The sequence below is a fragment of the Passer montanus genome, unplaced genomic scaffold (assembly GCF_014805655.1).
Source record: "Passer montanus isolate IOZ18808 unplaced genomic scaffold, ASM1480565v1 scaffold108, whole genome shotgun sequence".
In the NCBI taxonomy this organism is placed as follows: domain Eukaryota; kingdom Metazoa; phylum Chordata; class Aves; order Passeriformes; family Passeridae; genus Passer; species Passer montanus.
Genome location: NW_024357392.1, coordinates 658,636 through 682,833, shown reverse-complemented (window position 1 = coordinate 682,833; position 24,198 = coordinate 658,636). Strand labels below are relative to the sequence as shown.

The 24,198-nt window shown below is 42.0% G+C and overlaps 1 protein-coding gene across 1 annotated transcript in view; it reads left to right on the top strand.

Annotated features, from left to right (window-relative positions):
• SPATA5 (spermatogenesis associated 5) overlaps positions 1-21,827 on the top strand; it is a 164,068-nt gene extending 142,241 nt beyond the window's left edge. Inside the window, exon 16 of the mRNA XM_039722287.1 lies at positions 19,109-21,827. Within this exon, the coding sequence (XP_039578221.1) occupies positions 19,109-19,285 (177 nt within the window). The 3' untranslated portion in view covers positions 19,286-21,827. The remainder of the gene's footprint in view (positions 1-19,108) is intronic.
• Positions 21,828-24,198: the final 2,371 nt, after the last annotated feature.

Below are 24,198 nucleotides of genomic sequence, written 5' to 3'. Positions count from 1 at the left end.
TCCTGGATGGGAAGGCCAGTTCTTGTTACTGTTTTTTATTAAAATATTTTGTTACTTCTGCTACAAATTAACATTGGTTTGAACATTTTCTCTCTTAAGTATTGTTAAGTCTTCCTCATTAAAAAAACATTTCCTCAGTAATAATAGGTTCCATATGTAGATGTACTGTGTATGTAAAGTGATACATATTAATATAGCAATTGCCCATGAAAATGTGTTTTTTTGCTTTTCCACCGTGTAATGACCCTTCCCGCTCCTGCCCCCAAACAAGCAGAACAACAAGAGGGCCCTTTGAACGGAAACGTGCAGTTTTAAACCATTTTCCAGATCCGATGTTTCCCGAGCTGGAGCGGAGCTGGCGGAGGAGGCGGGCAGAGATGGATGGCTGGCTGTTCCAGGAACAGCCTGACTGCAAAGCAGGGTCAGTACCGGGGCTGCGGTGCCTGACAGCGAGTGCTCGGCTTTCCCGGGAGAGCTGCTCCCCAGGTGCTTCACCAGGGCCCTCCTCCTGCAGGACTCTTCTCTGACAGCAGAGGCTCACTCAGGTGCTGAGCCCTGGCTTAGTGCTTTGCTGAACGCCAACGTTGCAATGAGATGGAAACACTTTACAGTGCTCTGCATTTAATTTCAAAAACCTGTGGGTAAAGCATTCCTTAAAAAGCAGGAAAACAAACCCCCTTTTCATTTTCAGAGGTTGCAACAGTATCCCAACATCTGCCTGTAGAAACAACACCCAACCTCCATTTCATAAAATCATAGAGCTCTAAAAAGCCAAGTTACCTTGTGAAATCTCTATTTTTTTTAATCTTTATGCATTTAACAAAAGGAATATTTCCATGTGTTGTGGTTAAGTGTTGGAACATGATGCAATAAGTCAGTTTGGCTGAGGAGATGTTCTCCAAGTATCCTGCAGCAGATGAGCTTGCCAGCTTCCGGAGGGAGAGGAGGTGGGGGGGAGAGCTACAAGCATTCTTTGCTCCTGCCAGTTGTGAGTTAAAAGACTATTAGAACCATTTCCCAAAGCAAAAGGGACACAGCAAATTTTTCTTCAACCCAGAGGTTGATTGGAAATGAAAAAAAAATTAAATGTTTAATAAGATGAAGTGGTACATGACATAGCTGTCTCATTACTTTTACATGGGGAAAATGTAGATATTAATTTTACTTTTATAAATTTTCTTTTAAACTTCCTTCCGATAAAAAAATTATTCAGAAGCACTAAATTCAATAATTTCTTTAGTTCTGTATCATTGACTTAACTTTTACATTAGAAACAGAATTTGGAATGTTTTGCCTTGAAAAGATTTTAAATATTTCAATTCAAAATGACTTTTTCAAGATTTTCTTTCAATTTTGTTGCTAAATAGAACGGGTGAAGTTGAATTAGACCCTTTGTTTATTTGGCTTTGGATTAAATAATACATTCTGCTTGGGAAGTATTCTACACTATTCAGCAGAATAGAATGCTTCTGCAATTCTGCTTTTGGATGAATTTAAAATTAGAGGTAGTTGCTTTTATGACACAGAGAATAAAAAAAGAGGATTTTTTTCACATTTTGGTAGATACACTTCAGAATCAACATCTATTTTCAGCTCTTTTGCTGTCAGCAAATTTATAATTCTTTTGCTAAGTAAATTGAGCAGCCCAGACTGATAATTTGCTGGCTGCACTTTTACATAGACCCAGTGTTCATGTTCTTCTGTTTATATTGATTCCGCAGTTGAAAGGTAAGACTTTCTGTCTCAGGTGGAAATGGTAAAATTGTAGGAATAGGTTTTAGAAAGAGGAATATTTAGTTGATCTGTATCTCAGAACATATTCTGTTTTGAAAATGTATTTAAATGATTGTGTGATTATACATAGTTGTGGGCGACTAATCTAGTCTGTTGCTGCAGGTCATGGGAATAGTCATAAAAAGTATTTACTGTGAATGTGAACCCGGATGCGTGCTTTCCCGACATGTTTCCCATATGGTCTGTAAGTAAACAGTAAATCAGATAGAGAAGAGCTGAGGAAAGAGAGGAAGTGGGTACGTGGGGATTCTGCAGCATTAAAACTCTGCATGGTTTGAAGCCCTAGCTTGTTTTGTCTCTGAAGGAAAAAAAAAAAAAAGAGCAAGTCTAAACAGAACAAAGATGCTCTGCAGACCTAGAAACCCATGAAGATTCAGGCACTGACAAAAAAGCACATTTTTTATCAGAAAAGCCTTAGTGCAGAGTCGACTGGCCACCTCTAGAAATTACTTGCTATTTGCCCACCTACACTTACTGCTGTGGCAGAGCCTGGCATGCCTCTGCAGGCTGCAGCCTGCACATTCTTTTCCTGAAACCAAACTAGTCTTAGGGGATTGCTGGTTCCATTTTGACAACTCACCATTCATGTGAGACTGTCCCTGTCAGACATGTGTTTCCCCCTTGGTTCACTCTGCTTGCTTTGGGAAATCCAAACAGGGGAGGCAGGGATGTGTCAGATGGTCTCAGTGGGTATAGATGAGGGTCTGAGCTGTAAGCACTGCAAAAATGCCTTTTTTTATTGCAGCTGAAGAGCACACAAGAAGTCCTGAGTTGCAGACTCTGTACCCTGGACGTGTGAATGGGAGGGTGGGAGTTGTGCCTGTCAGGAGAAAACCTGTTTTCACACTGCCATTTCAATATACATGAAAAGTTTCAATCTCTACTCATATATTTGCTCTGTGTTTATCTGTTTTACCTGATTTACCTTTAAAGCCATCCCAAGTCTCTGAAGTGTTGCTCCTCCATACTTGAAAGCCTAAGCAGGCTTTCTTTTAGCCACTGTGGCAATTTCTCTGTCACTGAAAGGGGCCATTTCATAGCTCTGGTCTCTCACACTGGGAAATTTTCTCTTGGATACAGCTCACGCAGGCTTTCCATTCCCCGCAATCCCTGTGATTTTTCTGATTTTTGTCTTCTTTCACAGACTAAAGAAAGTACAAGTTTTCTGTGGAAATGATTGGGAGATTAGAGAGGAAAAGTTGGCTCCAGTCCAAAGGGTGGTGAGATATATTAGCACAGTTTGTAAGATAAAGCCAAATCTCTATTCTCTGTTACCTTGTGAGACTCCAGCCTAGGGCTAAATGCAGCCACAGACGAATGCTCTTGTACTTCTGAGGGCACGTCAGTGTGAGGAAGTTATCCTGGAATGAGATAGGGTGTGAATGTAAATGCAGTAGCTGTTCCAGCCTAACATCCTGTGGAGACAAGGCCTTGGTGAAGTGACTAAAAGCAGAGGAATGACTCCAGTGGCAGCCTGAGGATGCTGAGCCCCCACTGCATTCCCCCCTCAGCAGCCAGTCCTGCAGGCAGAGGACAGGCTGGACACCATCTCCCAGGCCTTTTTTTTTTTTTTTTTCAGTAGGAATACAAGATCTAACCATCTTTACAATGGCTGCTTTTCCTGTCATTGTAGAAATCCTTATTTATTGCTCATGTTAAAAACTGTCAGAATGAGGTGATGGCTAACAGCGTTACCACAGGTGTCTTGTGAGCACAAAAGAAAGTTTAACACCTGCTGTCATGGGCAATATTTTAGCTCTGCCTTCTCTTACTGTTTTTTGTCATTCCTACAGATTATCACTCTGGTTTTGATTGTCTCTGTGAGTATCTAGGGCCTCTTAGTGTATATTTGTAGTGCTGGAGAGATTGGTGTGTGCACACACTCTTCCTGTGGTAGTCTGGGAGTTAAAACTCAGCTTTTTTAATGCTTGAGAGGTTGCTACATACCAGTTTTTAGGCCCTGTGCGGTGTGTTTCAGTTGTTACCTATCCTTTATGGTCTGCTGGAAATGAGTGTTTATTTTTAAAGTGCCTTTTCCCAGATTAAATAGAGCATTAATTAGTGCGTGAGAAGAACAGGGTGCATTATTCCACCGCAGCTTTCCATCGTGTCGAGAACTCGTTACCAGATGTAGAGATCACAAACAAACACACATGGCTGCTGCATGTAAATCTTCTGCAGGAGAAATTACTGCTGATCCCTCCTGATTACATCACTTTGTCTTCCAGCTCATTAATACACTTTTGACCATGGAGACTATTAAGGTGCTAATAACTCACAAAACAATATACAGGAAAGTATTACCTTTCCATATTTGTTAAACATATTTCCATCTGCAATTCCTGTCCATGGACTAGACTACTCTTTTTTTTTTTTTTTTAATTTTGGAAGAGTAGTTGTGGAGTCAAAAATTTTCCTTCATAATTAGTGTTTGCTTCCACAAGGTCTATAGCAGGATATACAAATAGTCTTCCCAAAGCCACATGAAGATGATGATACAGAAATTAATCTGAAATTATTAGGCCCAAGTCTTTGCTGGCACAATACCTAGGGGAGTTATGCTAGCAGGTAAATTGGCCTAAGGATGAATAAACTTAATGAAATCTGGGAATCACTAATTTAGGACTTGATCGTGCCTGTTACTGAGGAATTAGATCCCACTGCAGTAACTCCCATGGCAGTCCCTGCTGTGCCAGGCACTGCAGTGGCTGCTGTAACCCGTCCACTGCTGATGGTCCATGAGGTTTGGGACATGAATGAGCACTGACCTGAGGAAGGCAGCTCGTCCCAGCTATCAGCAGAGCTTGCTAGATGGTGGCAAATTAAATTCATGACAGAGCTAAGACTGTAATCCTACATTCAGTCCCTCTCAGGGATTGTCAGATGGCTGACTCCTGTTAGGAGTGACTTTTGCCTAACTCTGCTGGGATCCTTGGCAAAATTCATACTCCTCTCCCATGTTTCCTATCCCTTTCCCAAACTCTCCAAGACCACCAGCCACACACTGCCTGAGCTGCTGACTACAGCAAAATGACCTGGCAGGGATGAGTAGCCTTGTACCAGAGTTTCTTCCCATTTTCCTTTTACTGGAGACACCAATATATAAACAATAGGTAGAAACATAAAGCAACAAAGGAATGTGACACACTGTCATTAATCACAACTTCTTTCTGTGACCAGAACATGAATTTTAGCATTTGTAATTTGACTGAATCCTGCATTAAAATCCATCTCTATTTCTGACAGTGGATATTACTGAGTCCGAAGTTTTGCAGAGCCACTAAGTACCTACCATCACCTTAAAGGCAAAAAAGGTCTTGTTTGTTCATGGTACTTGTCCTGCTCAATGACTTATAGCTTCCATTTAGCTTCCAATTATTAAAAGCAGATAAGCGGTTTGGAACATATTTAATCATGTGCTTTACTTCAGTGGTGTTTGCTGACGTCAGAGGAACCCAAAACAGATGCCTGTGTGCTTTCAGGGATGCTTTCTTGAAACAAGGGGAGAGGAAAAGAGAGAAGCCTCTCCTTCCCTTCTTGGCCCTCCTCTTTTCATGTGTGAGTAACACACTGTGCGCCTGGTTTTGTTTAAATCCAAGGATGGCAAACAACCACACTCTGAGAAAACTTCCTACTTCTTCCCATCCTTCTTTATGGTTTGTTTTTTTTCTTCTTGCTATTGATATTTGGGAACCTGTGGAGACAAAGTGATGTGAAACTTGGAGGTCTGACAGAGGAATTTATTCTGGCAGTGTTTGTGTGAAGCCCTGTGGTGCCATGAAATCCCCCTCAGTTCCACTGCTTGCTTTGCTTTTTCAAACACAGCCATAGCTGGGCTGGTGCTTCATTTGCAGGAGGTCTGTCAGAAGACAGGGAGATGGATGGGTCAATCTCCCAGCTCACAGGTTGGCTGAATTGCCTCTTTTAAGGTAATAACATTCCTGAAGCGTGTTCTAATATTTTACAGCTTTTGTGAAAGACATGGATACTCGTCGCTAAATTACAAGTCTGTGAACCCAGTAAACCTGTTGGTTCTTCTGAATCAAGAGTGCTTGATGTTCAGATGAATTTGTATCCCATTAAATGGCACTTGCACTCATCGTGTGCTTCAACTCTGCAATAAAAGAGTGTGTATATAGACTCTTCTTTTTAAGAGGGAAATAAATTTATAGGGACTTTGTTTGTGATTTTATGTTTTGGGTTTTTTTAAACAGTGAAGCATTCCCTGACAGGTTTGCAGCAGCTAAGCAAGACGTGTGTTGAATTCACATTCACATGTAAGCGTTACGTGGCTGTCCCTGCTTTGCCAGCTGCTCAGTTTGTGTGGTGACAGACCAAACAACTGCTAAGTGACAGCGCTGAAAACAATTTTGCAGGTTTCTCAAGAAAGTGTAAAGATGAGACTTCTCCACCATCTGAGCTTAAGGGCCATGTGCATCACATCTGAAATATTCTGTACTTTGTAAAGATGAGGAGAGGAATATTTTGGAAATACGACTGTACCTAGTTGGGGCACTGACAGCTGCATCTTTTTCTCTCCACCAGAGTTTGGTTTATGTGGATAGGGTTAAGCTGACCCTAACCGTGAACTCTAGTGCTGATCAGAGATTTCAAACCCACCCTTGTGTGCAAAAATGTCAGCGTGAACTCATGTTGAAGCAGTATAGACTTGATTAGGATCTTCTTTTAATTGAGAAATCATATTACAAAGTACATCTTCCCCAATAGTTCTAAGAAATGCCTTGTAGCAATTTAAGCAATTGCTTGCTCAGTAAACAATACCAGGAAGAAATCTAGCACATTTTACTGATTTTTTCCCCCCTCCTAGATGCATATACTGTGTTAAAGAGAAGGATCAGCAGTCCATCAATAGTACATAAATTTGGATGTCCCTTGGTGGTTGATTTAATAATCTAAGTAGCGGGTACTAGCTAAAGGAGAACTGGAAAGTAGTGTGCACACTCACTGCAAGGTTGTCAGGCAGTACTTAGTTATAAATCTTGCAAAACTGAAAAAAATTCACCCTGATAAGATTATCAAAACATGACAAATAGCAGCCATAAATAGATTTTTGACTTCCTGCTCATCTCTTCTTTCTTCTGCCCTTTGCACTCTGCTCCGGTGTAACAAAGCTGTCAGGGCTGTGCAGCTCCTCCAGGTGAAGGTCAGCTCTTGATATATTTTTGATCGTTGTGTGAAGTGCCCCTGTTAGTATGTGGTCCCCGTTTTAACCTCTTTGCAGATTCCCCCGATTATCCCAAATCACTTTCACATGGAGCTGAGGTTAAGCTTTATTTCTCTTGGCTTGTCCCTTCCGTAGCAGACACTTCGTCTTCACTTTGAAAGGACAAAGCGATGTTCAGCTGCCTGGGCCTGTGCCCAGCATTTGATTTATACATTATTTAATTTCCTTTAGAAAATTGGAAGCAGAACTTTAGGAGTGGAAGTCAGTCCTTTTCATTTGTTTAAGGATCTTTTAGGGCTAATATAATCATCGATAGTAGATGTCAGCATGATTAGGGTGACTTAAGGTAAAGCAAAGAAAATTGAATAAGAGGAGAAACTTTTTTGCAGAGGAGAGGGTGCCAAGATTTATAGCCGTGCACAACATCTGTGGGTTATGAATTGGGGCATTAAAAATGGAAATAGAACATCACCAGGTTTTTGAGTGGCACATTGAAAACACCTGCCTCCCCTGGCTGCAGGCTGGGGCAAGAAATGCTCTCACCCTTTGTGTTACGTTTGCAGTCGATGCTTGGACTGTGGGTCTCTCTGGAACTTAATTCAACCAAGGAACTAATTCTGCAGAAATTCCCCACTGAGTCTGGAGGTTTGCATTTGGGCTGACACTGCATTCACTCCTGCAGTTAGGTCTGTACATGCCTCTAAGTGACCACCAAGACAATTTGAAAATTTCTCATGCAGTGGAGTCAGGAAATGAAAAATTAACTCTGGAAAGGACATCATATAATATTTAGCAGTGTGGCTTGAGTGCTGTGTCCACTGAGGGGTAGAAAGTGCTGCTCTCACCAAAAAAAAAAAAAAAAACCAAAAAAACAAAAAACCACCAAAAAAAAACCCCATTAAAAAAAAAAAACCAAAAAGTTGAAATATGTCTTCCATGGGATTTTGCATGATCCACAGCTGAGGGAAATATAGGAAGGGTAAAGGCCTGTGGCATGCATGTGCTTATGGATACAATATGACTTACTTGTGGCCTTTAATTTAGCAAAATAGCATTTAATGACGCAGAGTGAGAGTCCCACATTGTTTCAGCCTCCCTGGTGCTATGGCTGCTGTTCCCAGCATGGTTATGTGGGGGGAGAACAAGCATCAGTGCCAGAGTGTCACTGTGGTGCTGTGCCCATTCCAGATCTTAGGATCATCCATTTGATCTGGAAGTCACTTGATAAATGGGAGGGGCACATTGCAGCACAAGAGAGGTTTTCTCAATCACAGCCCTTTGAGCTAAAACAAGCACCTTCACCACTCTGGGCTGCTGAGGGAAGTACCAGTTGTGTGGTGTCATGCAAAATGAAAGGAAGGAGTAAAGTCCAGCTTCCCCGTGACATTTCATGCATTAAAAACTTGCTCACCCTACAAAAACAAATGATTGATATCAAAGAATCTTCCAGATAACATGAAAAGTATTAAATATGACACCAAATTAAGAACCATCTGCTCTTTGCAGTACTGAATAATTACAAAGCTGAGAGAAAATAGCATCTGGTTTTTGGTTCAGTATGGAAAACTGTGCTTCTATAGCAGCATCCTGGATGTAGTGTACTCATTCTTTTGGTCACCTTTTATTGTTTTTGCAGAGGCGTTAAGACTTTCTGTCTGTCTTACTATCTGTACATCTAATGTGAAATAAGTAAATACAATACACAGGGAAGTGGAAAGTTCACGCTTTCTCATGCACACAGGCAATTTCTGAGCAAATCAAACCTCAGCTCTTGACAAGGATCTGGAAACAATATCAGTTGTGGATACCCACACGAGGCAGACAGAGAAGCATCTGCTAAGGACAAAGTCAGTGATACAATTAAGGTGTCCTTTTTTTTCCACCTCACAGACTCATGTCTACTTGGCACAAGCTGTTGGATGCTGTCATCCTTAGAATACTCTGTGCCATGCAAAGTGGGCTGCTGGGTGATTCCTGAGCCTGTGAGATAGCCTGGAATGGCTTCAGGGAGAGCAGTTGTGCTTTATTGTGTCACTATATAACTTGGCCACACAATTCAGCACAGTAAAATATTTATGGAAGTTCAGGCGAAGGCATATGTGTGCTGCAGGCTGTAGCTAGCAAGAGGAGTGCACCCACAACACTGCAGGTAAGAGGAGCAGATGGTCTTTTCCTGTGTATTCACTCAGCCTCTGGTAGGCAAAGCAGCCCTACAACAGGAGGCAAAAAAACTGATGGTGATTTCAATTTGGGAGTGTCCCTCAAAGTGTCCCTCGATCCCACTTCAGGATTGTCCTGTAAGTGGTTGCATGTTTCTTAGTGCCTTTTAATGGTCTTTAAGCTGTGGTCCTTAGTTGTGTTAGTTTCTGAGCTCACTCTTGTGGCATCCTCCTTTGGGCTTCGTCTTCTGCTTCTTTGAACACTGTTAAGCATAAATTTGCTACTTTTCTGGCCTTTATTTATTTGAGCATCATGCTAGACTGCAACTTCTAAGAAGTTGAAATGCTGTTAACATGAAAAAGCAAAGCTGCATACAACGTGGAGGAAGGGGAAGGGAGACTCCTCTGCTTCCTCCTATGCATATTTGCAGAAATGCTGAGGGTAAATTTTGAACATAAAGCATCTTTGTGAAGAGAAAGTCAAGTGATCTGTTTTCTAAATCTTGGAAATTTACATTACATTGTCTTGCCAAGGAAGGAGGGGGAAAATACCCAAGAGACCAAGGAGGTTTTTGCAATAACATGGCACAAATGGAGAAGGAGTTTACAACTATGGAAGAGAAGAATTTGTTAAATTAGATCTGTTATCCATGGAGTAAGAAGATCTGGATGACTTTCAGACATTACATGGATTCAGTTTCCTCAGCTGGAGGAGGGCACCCAAATTACAAGCTGTAATGTTAACAATACAAAAGCAGACACCTTAACTGACGTTCTGTTCCATTAAAATATAACCCATCAATCCTTAACTCAAAATAATTGTTGGTACCCCACTTTTCTTGTTCCATATATTTGCATCATTTGTGGTTTTTCTTACTGTAATTATTTCTTTTCTTGCAGAAGCAAACCCTGCATTGAAACTTGAGTAAGTTCTTTTCCAGCATTTTTTGCTTCCTCCTTTAGGAAGGAAGCAATTACCATACACAAAGGCATTTTGCTGGGGCTTAATGGCATTGCTTTCTAGGTCTGCCTGTCCTCCCAGCCACACTCTGCCTCCCTGGAATACAGGCATGCAGTAGTCCTCCTCCCTGATTTTCCTGGGAAACATGAGCAGCTGGTGCCATGGGAAGCTCCAAGAGGTAAACTTAGAAACAGCCTGAAATTCCTTTAGCTTTCTGCTGAGGAAATATATACTCCACAGGAGACATCTCACACCTTCCAGGAACTGAGAACCCAATAAATAAAAGCTAGAGAGCTTCCATTAAGGACATTATGTGTGTTCTCCCCAAATGCCTTTTCTCACCTCCTGCCTCAACCTGGGATGTGAATGCACATGTCACCCAGAAAGTATAACTCTTACTGTTGTAGCATTTATGTGTTTTCTGTCCAAATTGAAAGAAAAGCTAAATTTCTGGAAGATTTGTCATTATTTTTAACTGAGTGAGTTTGCTTTTACTGTATTGTGTTATGATAGCTCATATGCAGGTAACTACGGTTGCTGTTTTTAACCTGCAGTGTAAGACCCAAATCAGGACAATATTTGCCATGCCTCCAAAGACAGGGCAAAAGGCAGAGTTTAAATGAACCCATGAAAAAAGAAATTTTTCTTGCTTTCCTTCTTTGCTGGTTGGATTCCAAAATTTAGGTTTGTAGCTACCTTTAAATGGTGATATAATGTAAAAGAAATGTGGCTGGAGCTGAAAGGAGATGAAGGACAGTTCTAGACTGGCTCTGTTCTGTTGGCCAAAAAAAATTTTTTTTAGGGAAGGGAGAGCATTTCTCCCTGTTCTTTTTGCAGAGTTGCTTTTATTTGCTTTGTTTTGGTAGGAGTCTGAGACTTCTGCTCAGGTTAAACTTGAGAAAGGAAAGGCAAGAATTGTCTTCCAGTGCAAGAAATAGGGAACATGCTGAACATATCACCCAGCCTCATAAGTGCTTCGAAATCTGAAAAGCAAGCAAGCAAACACAGCAACCACTTAACACCTCCACCCTGATAGGTTTCATAAGGTGGGAGCTGCCCAATCTGTTTTATGCAGGTTTTTTCCTAGGGAGGAACTCATGACAGCCACAGCTAATGATGAAGTCTTCTAATTTTAAATTTTTTGTTGCATAATCCAATCTCTCTTGCTGGCGGCGTTCAGCAGAATACCCTTGGCTCTGTGTCCAGGCCCTCTGCAGCACCAGCAGACTGTGAGTGAGAACACAGGATTCTCTTAATTACTTTTAATTAAAATGAGTGCGTGCACACACACACACATAGAAAGACTCTGTTTTTCTAGTGGCTTGGCTTCCTTTTCCTCATTGAAGGGAAGAAGTTAAACTTTCCCATTAAATGTTTATATAAAAATGAAATAATTCTGAGGTTAACCAGAAATGCAACTTAATCTTGTATAGAAACATGCATGTGATTTTTTTGGGGGGGTTGGTTTTTTTGGTTTTTTTTTTTTTCAGTTGCACAGATATAGCTGAAACTTGAAGTTGGCAGAGTGCTGTTTAAAAATATTTAGTCCCAGCATGTAAAAACTCGTTCTGTTACGGAATTCCTTTGTGAGAGGTGTAGCTATGCCATGTCTCTGCCAAAGTGATGGGAGCCATATCGGTGGAGCGCCTCTTGGAAAATAGCTGCCTTTTGGGCTTGTAGTTACAAAATTGAAATCGGAATTTACATGTTTTATACATTGCTTGGAAGGATACCACATCTAGTAACATTTTTAAGAGAGTGGAAGGAAGAAAAAAGAAAGCTTGCAGATGGAGCCGAGGCTTCGCTCTGTTAGAACATGTCGGGATGAGCAGAGGTATGTGTGATGACACTTAGCATGTACCACTGAGAGCTCTGCTTTATTCCCCTTAGCTGTCATCATGTGCTGGAGTTATGATACATACACCTAATTTTGGCTACATACCTCATCTTTCCCTTCCCTGGGCGTGTGTGAGCTTTATAGAATAGCAGGAGCTACTGATACATGTGATGCTGTCTGCTGCCCAGGCACAGCCCCTGCTCAGTTTCTGGTACTGGAAGAACAATTAAAGGCAACATTTTGGTGTCTCTCTACCTCATTAATTGTTGCCATGATTGTCCCACAAGTGCAGCTGGCCAGTTGTTTGGCTCAGCTCTTGGCTCTCACCTTCAGCTGATTCTGGCTGAGATCAGGAGAGGGTAGGAGGTCTTTGCTGTGGCCACAGGTCTTTGCTGTGGCCACCATGGAAAGGGTGAGTGGGAACCCCCATCCTGGTCAAATCAGATGTATTCAGGGAGCAGGATGGCTTTGTGTCCTAGTGCAGCACCTCAGGTAAGCTGTGGATACCCACACACGTAGTCACCTGTACATCAAGCCACAAAATTACACAAATAAGCAAATGGTACATTAAGTTGTGTAGATTTGGGGCAGACTGCTCTGAACTTACAGACATCATTACTGGTTTTATTCAATTACATACACTCAACAACTTCTCATTAAAGGAATAGCAGAGATCATTTGCTCTCAGAAACACAGGATACACATAATCCTGGGTTTATGGTTTGGGATGGAAGGGACCTTAAAGATAATCTCACTCCACACCCCTGCCATGGCTAGGGACACCTTCCACTAGACTGGGTTGCTCAAAAAGTAATACCTGACCTTTCCATTTAAGAATTGCAAAGATGCAGCGTCATCAGTACAGACCTGTTTTAAAGTAGGCAGCCCAATGTCTGCTCATAATCAATGTCTCTTTAATAAACAAGGGAGAAAGAAGTCTGTATTTTTATGAAAAATAATATCTAATTGTAGACTATCATTGCTGAGGGTGGGAACTCATCCACTCCAAGGCAGTGTTCCTAAATACAGAGCCATAGAGATGTAAGTGCTTTAACTTGAGGAAAGCTAATAACAGTTTACAACATAGCTGCTTAGAGATCAAAGCCTCTTGTCTCACTGAGGCATTTGTGCAGCCTGTGAGGGCCTTGCACACTTCAGCTGGGAAAATTTTAGGGAGCAACAGTCATAGCCTAAGCAAATCCACTCCATACATCCCATGGTTCAGTACATGAATCTGAGGAGTGAATGGATACTGTCTGAAAAGCATGATGCTAATACATCATTTTCTGCTTAGAAGAGATTATTCTCCCTTTGCAAAATGCCCACATGTATAATTGTATAATTTTGTGGATGCCCCATCTGTGGAAGTGTTCAAAGCCAAGTTCTGAGCAACCTGGTTTAGTGGAAGGTTCCCTGCCCATGGCAGAGGGGTTAGAACTAGGTAATCTTTAAGGTCCCTTCCAACCCAAACCATTATTTGATTCTGTGATCCATCCCATTTAAATCTACACAGATCATACAACTGAGCAGAATGAAGAGATGCACATACAGGGTGATTCTTCAAACATTGGTCAGAATTTATCACAAGGTGTTCAATAGTTCCATAGTATTGGAAACTTTTTCTACAGAACAAGATTTTTAGCAGTCTGTAACAATTTTTCTGTGCAGACAAGAGGAAAAAGCTGTTTTTTTGTCTTTCCTTGGTTTCTACATAAAACAGGGGAAGGTGAAACACAAGAGAAGTACTACATTTAAGCCTTTTTGAAACACATCAAAAACTTTGCCTCTCAGCAGCTAAGACCCTCTCAGTTTAGCCCATTTTAAAGAAAAAATATATTTGTGACATCTTAAAATAGCATTCTCATCTAGGGCAGGTCTCCCCAGCAGCTCCTGGAGCATAACACATCCCACTTGCTGTGCTCCCCACTCCTCCCATGCTGACTTGTCGAATCCCCCCTGAGCCCATCTCAATACCTCAGCAGCAAGCTAAGGCTCTTTTTATTTTATTTCTGGATTAGTTTTCTGATGGTGTGGTGCATTGAATCGGTGAATGAAAGGGCCAGCTTAGCACCGGAGCCAGCACAAGAGCCGGGCGGGAAGAGAGGGGGGGAAAAGCGGCGTCCCGCACTGGGCAGGAGTGACCTGCTGGGGGTGGCACAAACCTCGAGGTGTTTTTACATCTCTGCCCGACACTGCTTCGAGCCCCCCACAAATCCCTTGGGGGAAGTTGTGCGCTGCTAAAGCCGCGTTGAATTATTTATGTGGATTTTAAGAGTGCAGTCAGCAACCTCTCATCTACTCTGCTTGCGGAGCAGCTTCTCGCTTTGGAAAGGCATCCATGCCCACCTTTTCCCTTAGTCTCAGGTGGGTCCTGGGAGCTTTCCAGCTATCCTTTGCTCTCACAGGGCAGCTCCTGGCACACGGGGTAGGGCAGGAATTCGCCAGAGTGAGACACAGATGTCGAGACCCGGGGGTTATTCATGTCTTTTTCAAATGCTGTGTGTGAAGCTTTTATCCCTCTCTGGCTGAGCGGGAAAGGCGAGTCCCCAGGCCTGGTGCCGGCTCCCTTTGAGGTGCCCGGCGGGCGCTCAGCCTCGCAGGTACTGCTCCGCCAGGAAGCGCCCCAATTTGCGCTATTCACAGCCCGCAGGGCACTATTCTTGTTTCCAGGCTCCTAATCCCTCTCTCACGCACAATCCCTTACAACTTTAACTGGCGGGGTGGAGGAGCGAGTTAAAAAGGAAGGAAAAAGGAAAATGAAACACAATGTAGGGCCAGGCAGTGGCTGCCAGTTACGGCGCACACAATCGACACCAGCTGCAGCCCAATTAAACCCGACATTCACAGGTGTTCCCTGCACACTCGGCCCTAACAAAACCACTTTCTTGAAAATACCTAAGGCTTTAACACAGAAGAGCGCTTTTTTTTTTTTTTTAAGGTTCTTTAAAGCTATTTAGAGCACTTTAAATACAAAGAAGCTGAAAAGAACTTCGAGTCCGCTGGAAAGAGTTGGTGCTTAATGCCAGAATGGGGGAGAATTGGCCCAGCTGAAGCAGCCAGCGTAACCATTGGTTTCGGGGCAAAGATGGGCTGGGCTCAGTGCTGGCTATGCAGGGAACAGTAACTGGCACCGGGCATTTTATTATTGCTGGGAGTGGAATGGGGTAGGAGGGAACGACTAGGTGTAAATCCTTTTCTGCTGGGGGCCTCCTCACTCTGAGCTGGTATGTGGCTTTGTGTGTTTCTTACTGATCTCTGTGTGTGTGGCTCAGACAGCAAATTTTAATTCTCCTTTCCTCCCAGGAAAGCTTGATTCTGGTGCCTTTTCACTTTGAAGCAGAATTCTAAATTAATTGTTTATTTTTTGATCTTAAAGATCATTCCTGAGATGACAGATCAGTCCTTCAAAAAAGCAGTATACTGTTTTTTACACATGAATTCAAAAGTATTCCCATGGTAAGTGATGACTGTAGACAGCAGATGAATTCATTGGTCGGTAAATTGCTCTGACTCCATTGAAAATGAGAATTCTGTTTGGTAAACTTCCTTTGATAATGATACTAATAATAACCACGCTAGGGGATATTCTGGTATTCTTAGATTCAGCAGCTTTTTATCTCACCTGGCTGCCTCTTTACTGCTGCAGTAGCACCCATGTAGTTACAGCAGGTACAGCTTGATTACCTGGTGCCTGGTGTGTTGCTGTTTAATCACTGCTGTCTCTGGCAATCACATAATGCCCTAGGCATTACTGCCCTAGAGTGGGTGCTGAAAGCCACTCTGGATTCTGATGCAGTCACAAAATATCTATTTTGTCCCTCCATACAATGAGATGTAATTTTGCCTTTGGAACAGGACTAGGATGTTATTCCTATTCCTCACAACACAAAGAGATCCAAAAGATTGTGCTTTTATCATTTTTTTATCGTAAAAATGATGATACCTTGTAGTATTTTCATTTGAAACTCATTAAGAATTGCCTTGCAGGTAGGTAATGGTGGCTCTTAGCATTCATTTATTGAGGTAGGCAGATGATCTTCATCCTACTAAATGCAATGGAGAAAAAATAATATCACCCAAGCTTCAAATTCACAAATAATTTGGCCTAAATTAGGTACTGTCACTTGGGAAAAGATGCTGGAGGCAGCGTGGATAATTTTCTGAGAAAAATCCTCTCAGCACAAATACAATGATAAGAAAGGAGCTGCAAGCAGCCCAAGGACGGAGCTATGGCCTGGTACAGCCCCCTCTGTGCCCTGCACAGCTTCAGGCACTCAGCAGTGAGAGCTCAGGGCAGAGCTGGCCAAGGCAGCGATGGCAGATGGGAGGAAGAATGGACAGGTTGGGCAGGAGCAAGCTCTGAGTCACTGAGGACTCTGCAGCTTGCAAAGACTTGACTGGGAGAGAAGGAGATAAAACTCTGTAAAATCATTGATGGTGCAGGAAAGGTGAACAGGGAAGAGCAGATGAATCACCGTTCTCATAACACGGGATAGGAGGACTTGCTGAAATTGCCAGGTTTAACACAAACAAAAGTGCTTTATTATATAAGGCATGATTGGACTGTGGCACTTGATACAGGGTCATCTTGTAGAGGCCAAAAGAAGTGATTTAAGAAAGTCACAGGAGAAGTTCATTGGGAAGAGACCTGTTGCAGAGTTTTAAAGCTGATGGTGTGGATGCAGCTTCTGGGTTTAGAGTGCTGCTAAGCCTAGGAAAAATCCGTGTCTTGCTGCTAAGGGTACCTCCTTCCTCTGCTGTCAGTTACAGCCTCTGCTGTGGCCTTCCCTTTTTTCCTCAATCCACAGAAGTTACATTTAAAACTCGTTCTGTTGCTTCATCTGGTAAGAAATGTCCTAATGTGGCTGTGACAAGGAGTCTCCATGACAGACCAGTGACCTTAGGCCAATAAGGTCTGAATTCACCAGATGAATTCACCCTCCTCTCACTGTGGCTACACCACTACTTGTGTTTGCTTTCCATGAGTGATTTAGCTTTATCAGCTAGTGAGAATGCTTGTGAGAACTTTTTTTTTTAAAGTTTGCATACTGAACAAAGCAAAATAAATCAAACTTGCCTAGTTGAATCTCTTACCTCAGAAACATGATCCCCTGGGTTAGCCAAGGAATGGAAACAACTCCATGTGACTCTGTGACCAGATACAAGGGCCTACATTTTCAACACTGTGCCGTAACGCCTGCTGTTTATTACTCAATAATATAGAAAATATTTAGTCCATGAAAATTCTGAGTGCCGCCAGGAAAAGGGAGAACAATAATTTATGCCTTAAATTTATGCCTTTCCTTGTCCCTTAAAAGCAGCTGAAATGCTTTTAAGAAGCCAAAAATAATGAGCTTTCTGGTGCTTCCTCGTGTCTAGTGATTTTCAGTTATCACAGAACTTATGGTTCAGTGTTTAAGAATAAAATTAAAACAAAAAAAATCCTTTGGAGGGGAGTTGTCATCATTGTTACTGATAGTGTTGGCAGAGCATAGAGAACAGGTGAAAGCTTCATCAGAGCTATCAGCCTATGGGTGAATTCCTCCTGAGTGTATTGGTGTACAAGTGAAACAGGAAGAAATAGGATTGGCAATGGTGTTCCTTCGGTTTTGGATGTGACAGCTTGACAGCGTCTCCTTCAGCTTCTCCTTCACTAAACCAGCTGCTGACAAGTGAACTCCTTGTCAGTGACACCCTGCTTCAGCATTTCATGCTGTGGATAGGTGATGGTCTCTGTGGAAGAGCAGGGCAGTCAAAACCTGCTGGACTGCATTTGGGGATTTTTGAATAATGCCTGTGAAAACTTCCAGAGAGTCTCTTCATTTTGTGGCTTTACTGCAGGATTTATCAAGGAGAAATGAATGCCTGTTTCAAAGGCCAACACGGGTTCTAAGTCCAAAATACTTGGGATCTGTTTTTCCATCACCAGTCTTCTCCCTTGTGATAGAATTCTGGGGTCAGTGGTAGGCAGGGAGTGCAAGGGGTGTTTGATCTGGTGCAGGTTTTTTTCTTTAAGTAGCTTAATATTCCTGTTAGAGATGAGGACACAGTCACAATGTCTGCTTAGAGAAAAACTTGCACAGAAAGACCAGGGCCTCTCTGTTAACTTTCTGGGTGATGTATTACTGATCTCCACAAGAAGCTGGTGCACTAAATCTCAGCTGCGCTTCCACGTTCAGCTGTCTCTAAAGTCCTGAAAAGCATTAAAATGCGTAACAGCAGTGTTTAGCTTTGGTGCTCATTAGAGCAGCACAGAACTAATAGTAATATTGTTGTAACTTGACAAAGCCATCTAAATCCATGCATGTTTTCTTGTGAAAGCTTCCTAAACATGCTGCTAAATCCCCTAAAAAGCTACTAAACGGCTTTGGCAACCATTAGCAGAGCATAAGCGAGGGAACTCCTTTCAGTAAGTGAACAAACAGAGAAAATATGCTGAATAGCTGGACAAATGTGTTTCAGTTGGCTCTTTCATTTACAGATATAAGGGAGCAGTCAATATCAATCACTGTTTTCCCTGTTACACTGGAAATCACAATATCTCTTTTCATTCCACAAGCTCCTTTCACCACAGTAATGTGTCTTTAGAGTGACACTGGCATCAGTCTGTTTCCGCTGTCTGAAGTCCAGAGAGCTTAAAAACACATTGCAGGGTATGAGACCTTAACCTTCCTCCCCTTCCACACACCCCTCTCCTCCGAGCCTCCTTTTGGAATTAATTGTTTTTATTTCTTTCCCAGTGCAAGGCTGGGAAAGAAAAATGCCTGCAGAGCCTGGGAATATCTGCTCTTGCACTTTGGGGATGGAAAAATGTATTGCCGGTGGTTGGGATTTGAATTTATCAGGTGTTGTGGGGAGTTAAACACAAGGTAATATGATTAGCGAGTTAATTTGCAGCATGCTGTAATGTGAAATGTAATGTAACTGTGGTTTGAAGTTCGAGCTACATCCTGTTTTTTGGATGTCCTAATCGCCCACAACCTCATTTATTTAAAAAAAAATTAAAAGTTGGGAAAACTCTACTTGTGATCATTTAGCATTTGGAACAATTTGATGTTCTTGGGTTCTCTTTCTTCAAGTAATGTAAATAATAATGATAGTTATGACGACAACAACAACAACAACAACAATAATAATAATAATAATAATTTTTTGTTGTTGTTTCTTTGCAGATAACAGCAGTGTGCAGGGAAGCAGCCCTCTTGGCTCTTCAGGAAGACATCCATGCCAAATCTGTCATGGGCCGGCACTTCCGGAGCGCGCTGACGGTGGTGAGCCCGAGGATTCCCGACTCGTTAATCCAGTTTTATGCAGATTACCAGCAGCAAAGTGGACTGCACACGCTCTGAAAGGCAAATTAATACATACCCCATTCACTGTGTGAATGGCAGATTTCCTTTGTGAAGCTGTCCGAAGCCAAAGAGTTTTGTACTGTGAGCGAGTGAAGTGTCTGGAGTTAACTGAATGCAGAATTGCTGTAATAAAAGTTCCTGTGGAAGTTTTGAGTGTCATGGACATTGTCCTAAACTTTAGATTTTACCATTTCAGTGGTATAACCTGGCTTTTAGCAATAGTCATATTTCTGGTTTAAGTCAGTTTATCCATGTAGCAAAAAAACCCCAGAAGATCAAATTCTGAATTTTGGTGGATTTTTGCCCAGCCCTAAAGAGAGAAGCAATAAATGCTCTTATTGCTTTGATTTGTTCCTGCCTCAATCACAGTTTCATCCCAGAGACCATCCCAGTGAGTGGCCTCATTACAAAAAATGCATAAAATTATTGTGAATTTTTTGATTTATGATCTCCCGCAAAGCTGCCAAACAGGCTTTCTGAGATAAAGCTGAGGCATCCTGATTGATTACAGCCAAACATTTATCTTTGGTCTTCACCAGCTCCTTTTTAGACATGCTGGCAGGTGGGCACCTTGAAAAACTGTCCAGCCCTTCACTGACCTAAACTCACTGCCAGGTGTCAGCAAAAGATTCTTGTTGTTCATGTTTGTTTCCATCAAAATAAATAGGAATGTTGATAGAGCAGATTATTTAAAGCTGGCTGCTTAAAATCCATAATGAGCCCTAATTAATGGATGAGAAAACCTCCTTGCAAAAACTGTTATAAATGACCACAAAATACTTCAGGGACAGATAAAATCTCCTCCACCAAAGGTTTTTTCTTTGTTGCATCGTCTGTTGAAATGATGACAGGTCCTTGTGGGCTCTCTGCTCTTGCACTCAGGATGAAATGCAGTTAAGCAAACTAATATTCAGCTTTTTTCCCCACAACAGAAAGGCTGAGCTTTTCTAGTCCAGACATAAAGAGTTGAGGGAAAGATAAACCAAAACCAACACAAACATCAACAGAAAGGTAATTTCTTCACCTTGATTATGGTTTTTCTCTCTTTACTTATTTCCACACTGTACACATTTTGTAGCTTTTTAACAAAAATCTACTATTTTTAAATGACAGCTTTTTTTATTACTCTCATTCTAACCTATTGTTGCTGTAATTTGCATGTAATTTTATTATTACTGTAAAGGATTAGAGGATGAGGAAAAGGGGGTCCTTTACTTAGTTTAGCTGATGTGTATGAGGTTTTTTTGTTTTTTTCATTGTTTGACTCTTTAATAGTCCAACAGACAGAGAGAATTAAGAAAATTACAAACTGGAAGAGTTGCCTTGGGGATCAAGACTGCATCTGAAACTACTTTATCCTTCTTTTCTAAATTCTACATACTCCAGTTCAGAGCTCAGGATGTGAACCATTCATCATAACCATTAAATTTCTGAAGTTTCCAGAAATTAAATGCCATACCTTTATCCCCTGGCACTTTACTCCAGTGTCTGTTCCTGAAGGGAGGAAAGAGAGACTGCAGTTTTCACTGCCAATAATGAATTCTGTTTGTGATTTTGTAGCCTAAAAATAACACTACCTGCTGCTCCAGATGAGTGTTAAAACTAGATGGTCATTCCTTGGGAAGTGCTCAGGCTTATTGGGAACATGCACCAAGGAGTGAAAGTGAACTGAGAAACTACAAGAGAGGCAGGTGGGAGCTGGCTGCCCCGTCCCTTTGTGGAACCCTGCTGCCATCAGAGGGAAATTCTGCACATCAAATTTTAGGACACTAGGAGAGAATGCTGGCCCATGTCTGCTGTTTGTGCCTTGGAGAAAATCTCATCCCTCCAAACATTTATCCTTGTACCTGTACATTTATCCACAGGGCACCAAATCTCAGGATACGTACCCATATGCCTGAAGTGATTTTAAATGTCAGAAGCTCCCCATTTTATCCTTGGGTTTGTGGAATTTGATAGTTTTAAAAAGTAAGATATTCTTTAAAAAAAATAAAAAATAAGCAATTACAAATATGTGAAGCCCCTAGGAGGTGTCTGTTGCTACCAGAAATTTCTGTTTGGAAAATTTTGCCAGTATGATGATTCCTTGTCTCTTTCCTAAAGAAAGATTATTGCTACTGTGGATGAGCAAATTGAAACCCGGGTATCAGAATTCTGGAAAATGACCAAAAATTTGGTTTTGATCAAAACACAGGGGCAGTGTAGCCCTTTCATAATGCAGCCTGCTGAGAGATGTTGCACCCTGAGCCTCTTGTTGGAACTTACTGATGAGGGCACTGTAGGACAGAGCACTCCAGGATCATCTCCTGTCATTTACAGGAGCAAGTTTTGATTCAGAGCTGACTCCTCACAATGTGTTTTGCTGAACACCTTGTGCCTTGGCACCCTCTCAGATCTCCTGCAGTGTGAGCCCATAAAAGCCTGAACACCTCTGTGCTGCAGAGCAGCTCAAAGATAGAGGCACTCTCTCTTCTGCTGGGTTTTGTTGTGTTTCCATGAGATTTAATTTTAATAAAAGGATTGAGGCTCAGTGAATTTCAACAGAGAAGACATCTGAGAAGAATATCTCTGTCCCATCTTCTCTTTAAGTGCTTAGATTCCTAGGCTTACTTCTTTAAGTTTTTTAGAAACACAGTCTTTTTCCTGCCTGCTGTTATCTTCTGGAGCTGCTTTTTGGCCCAAACACTGCTTGAGTTGCAGAATTGTTAACGTTAAATCAACTTTTCAACATTTCAGGCACACTTTGTTTAAATACAAAATCTACCATTTCTCCTTTTTTCCTCCAATAGCAACTTCTTGCAAAATGGTATAAAATGTCTTTTGACAGTTTGGCCAGAAATGACCAGGAGAATATTTATGATAAAAACGCAAAATTGTCTTCACTTCGCTTGAAAAAAAGTTCAGTCTGTGTTCTACCTAATGCATAAAACAGATTTTCACTGCAAGCATGATATACAATTCTTAATCCTAGAAGAAAGAATGAGGTTTATTATGGATAATTTTCTTGCAGCCTTTAGATGAGAGCAGAACAGAAGTTTTACCAAGCTCAGGTGCAAGGGCAAACATCAGAGACAGAATAAAGATCACTTATTTCAAAGCTGGTTATTCAAAATCATTGAATTTAGACTTGCCAACCCTTTTAAATATTATGTCCTTAAAGCTGAGTTTTGTGGATTCTGTATCCTGGCTCGTTCCTTTCAGCTTATTTACTCATTTTGAATGTCAAAGTGTGGTGACTCACCTCTGGAAGCTGGACACATGCCAAGCAATGCTCCAGGAACTGAGCATCCATGGAAGTGATGTTTCCTGGTGAAGCAGGAGTCTGATTCTGGTGATGGGATGTGGAGAGGCGAAAAGTGGAAGTCAAATGTGACGTTTTACCCTGTAGTGCCCAGGAAGATGAAGTTCAGTGGTGGACAGGTTGGTGGGCAGGAGAACTGTCTCAGCTTATTGCAGTCAGGGCTGTGAGGAGCCTGACCCCAAAGGGGTTTGGTTGTTTCTGGTTCTGCCAGAGGAAACAGCTGATGTATGGATGAAACAAAACTGCCAGCACTAGAAATGCTGGTGTCCAGGGATTGTGGTATCTTAGTATGTAGTGCTAGAATTTGGGAGGAATTGGACCTCGAAGAGTCACCCACTAGAAGATGTCATAACCTTGGTGAAAGGCCCTGAAAGAATTACTAAAAAGCAGGCACAAAGAACTTGCCTTGCTTTCTGTGATCCCCCAGTTGGGATAAAACCAACTGTGCTTCCATTCACATCCTGAGCCTTGGGATTACTCCTGTGCTGATGCAGTCTGGGGCATGGGAAGTGGTTTGCAGTGGGGGCAGAGTTACATTTGGAAAATCATTTTTACATTGGGAGGGACCCCTTTTTATTTGTATTTAATATTGTTGCTATGGTTGTAGTGAATTACAGTAATTTTTATCTCTTAGGAACCCCAAAATATTTTGCTGATGGGTTTTTTTCCCTTGACATGGAAGACAATACCACAGATGATACTAATGTGTGCAGTTCAGTAAGGAGCTTTTCCAATGTAGTAGGTGCAAGAGGCAGAATTGCTGTTGTGGCTGGGCGTGTTTTGCCCATTTGGCAGGCCAGCATCAGGAAGACAAATATTTCAGCTGAAACCTCCTCCTGATCTTGGGGTTTGTGTCTGCTCCTTCTGCAAATGCTACCTGTTCATTTATTAACCTCCTCTGCTGGAAACTTCACTGAGCATTTTCACCAGGGCTTTATGTGTTCTGTGTTAAACATTTTAAATGGCGTCATTCTTCCACGCAGACTTAAATCCAACAGCTCCAGAGCCCTGACAGCAAAGGAGATGTGTGTTTTCTCTGTTAACTGGCCTGCCAAGGACAGGAGGGATGAGGGGGGAGAGCCCCTCTCTGTGTTTGCGTGGCAGGACTCCAGCGAGAGCACAGGTGTTGCAAGAGAAGGCAATGGCAACCAGATGACATTCCTTCCCCTTGGACTAGCGTGGAGCTGAGCCATTGCTCAAACTGATTGTGGGTCCAGCAGTTGGACTGGATGATCTTAATGGTTCATTTCCAACCTAAATGATTCTGTGGTACCCTTCCAACAAAATTGGAGACTAGCGTGTTGTCTGCATGTGCCTATGTAAAATCCATGACATTAAAGCTTGGGTTCCTCTGGCTAAAAGATTAGGGGAGTGGAATCACTCTTGGCAACCACTGGGAAGATACTAGAAGATAGTCCAGACAGTGATTTATCCCAGCTGAAAAGTGAACTACCTTTCTGGAGGTGCTGATGGGACAGCTGATGTCAGAAGAGCCCCTCAACACTTACCTAGAGAAAGTGCCTTGAGGTAAATGGAAGAAATTGAGAGCAGCAACCCCCAATATATTGAGAAAAATATTTTATCAACTTGTGCAAATATATCCTGTTAG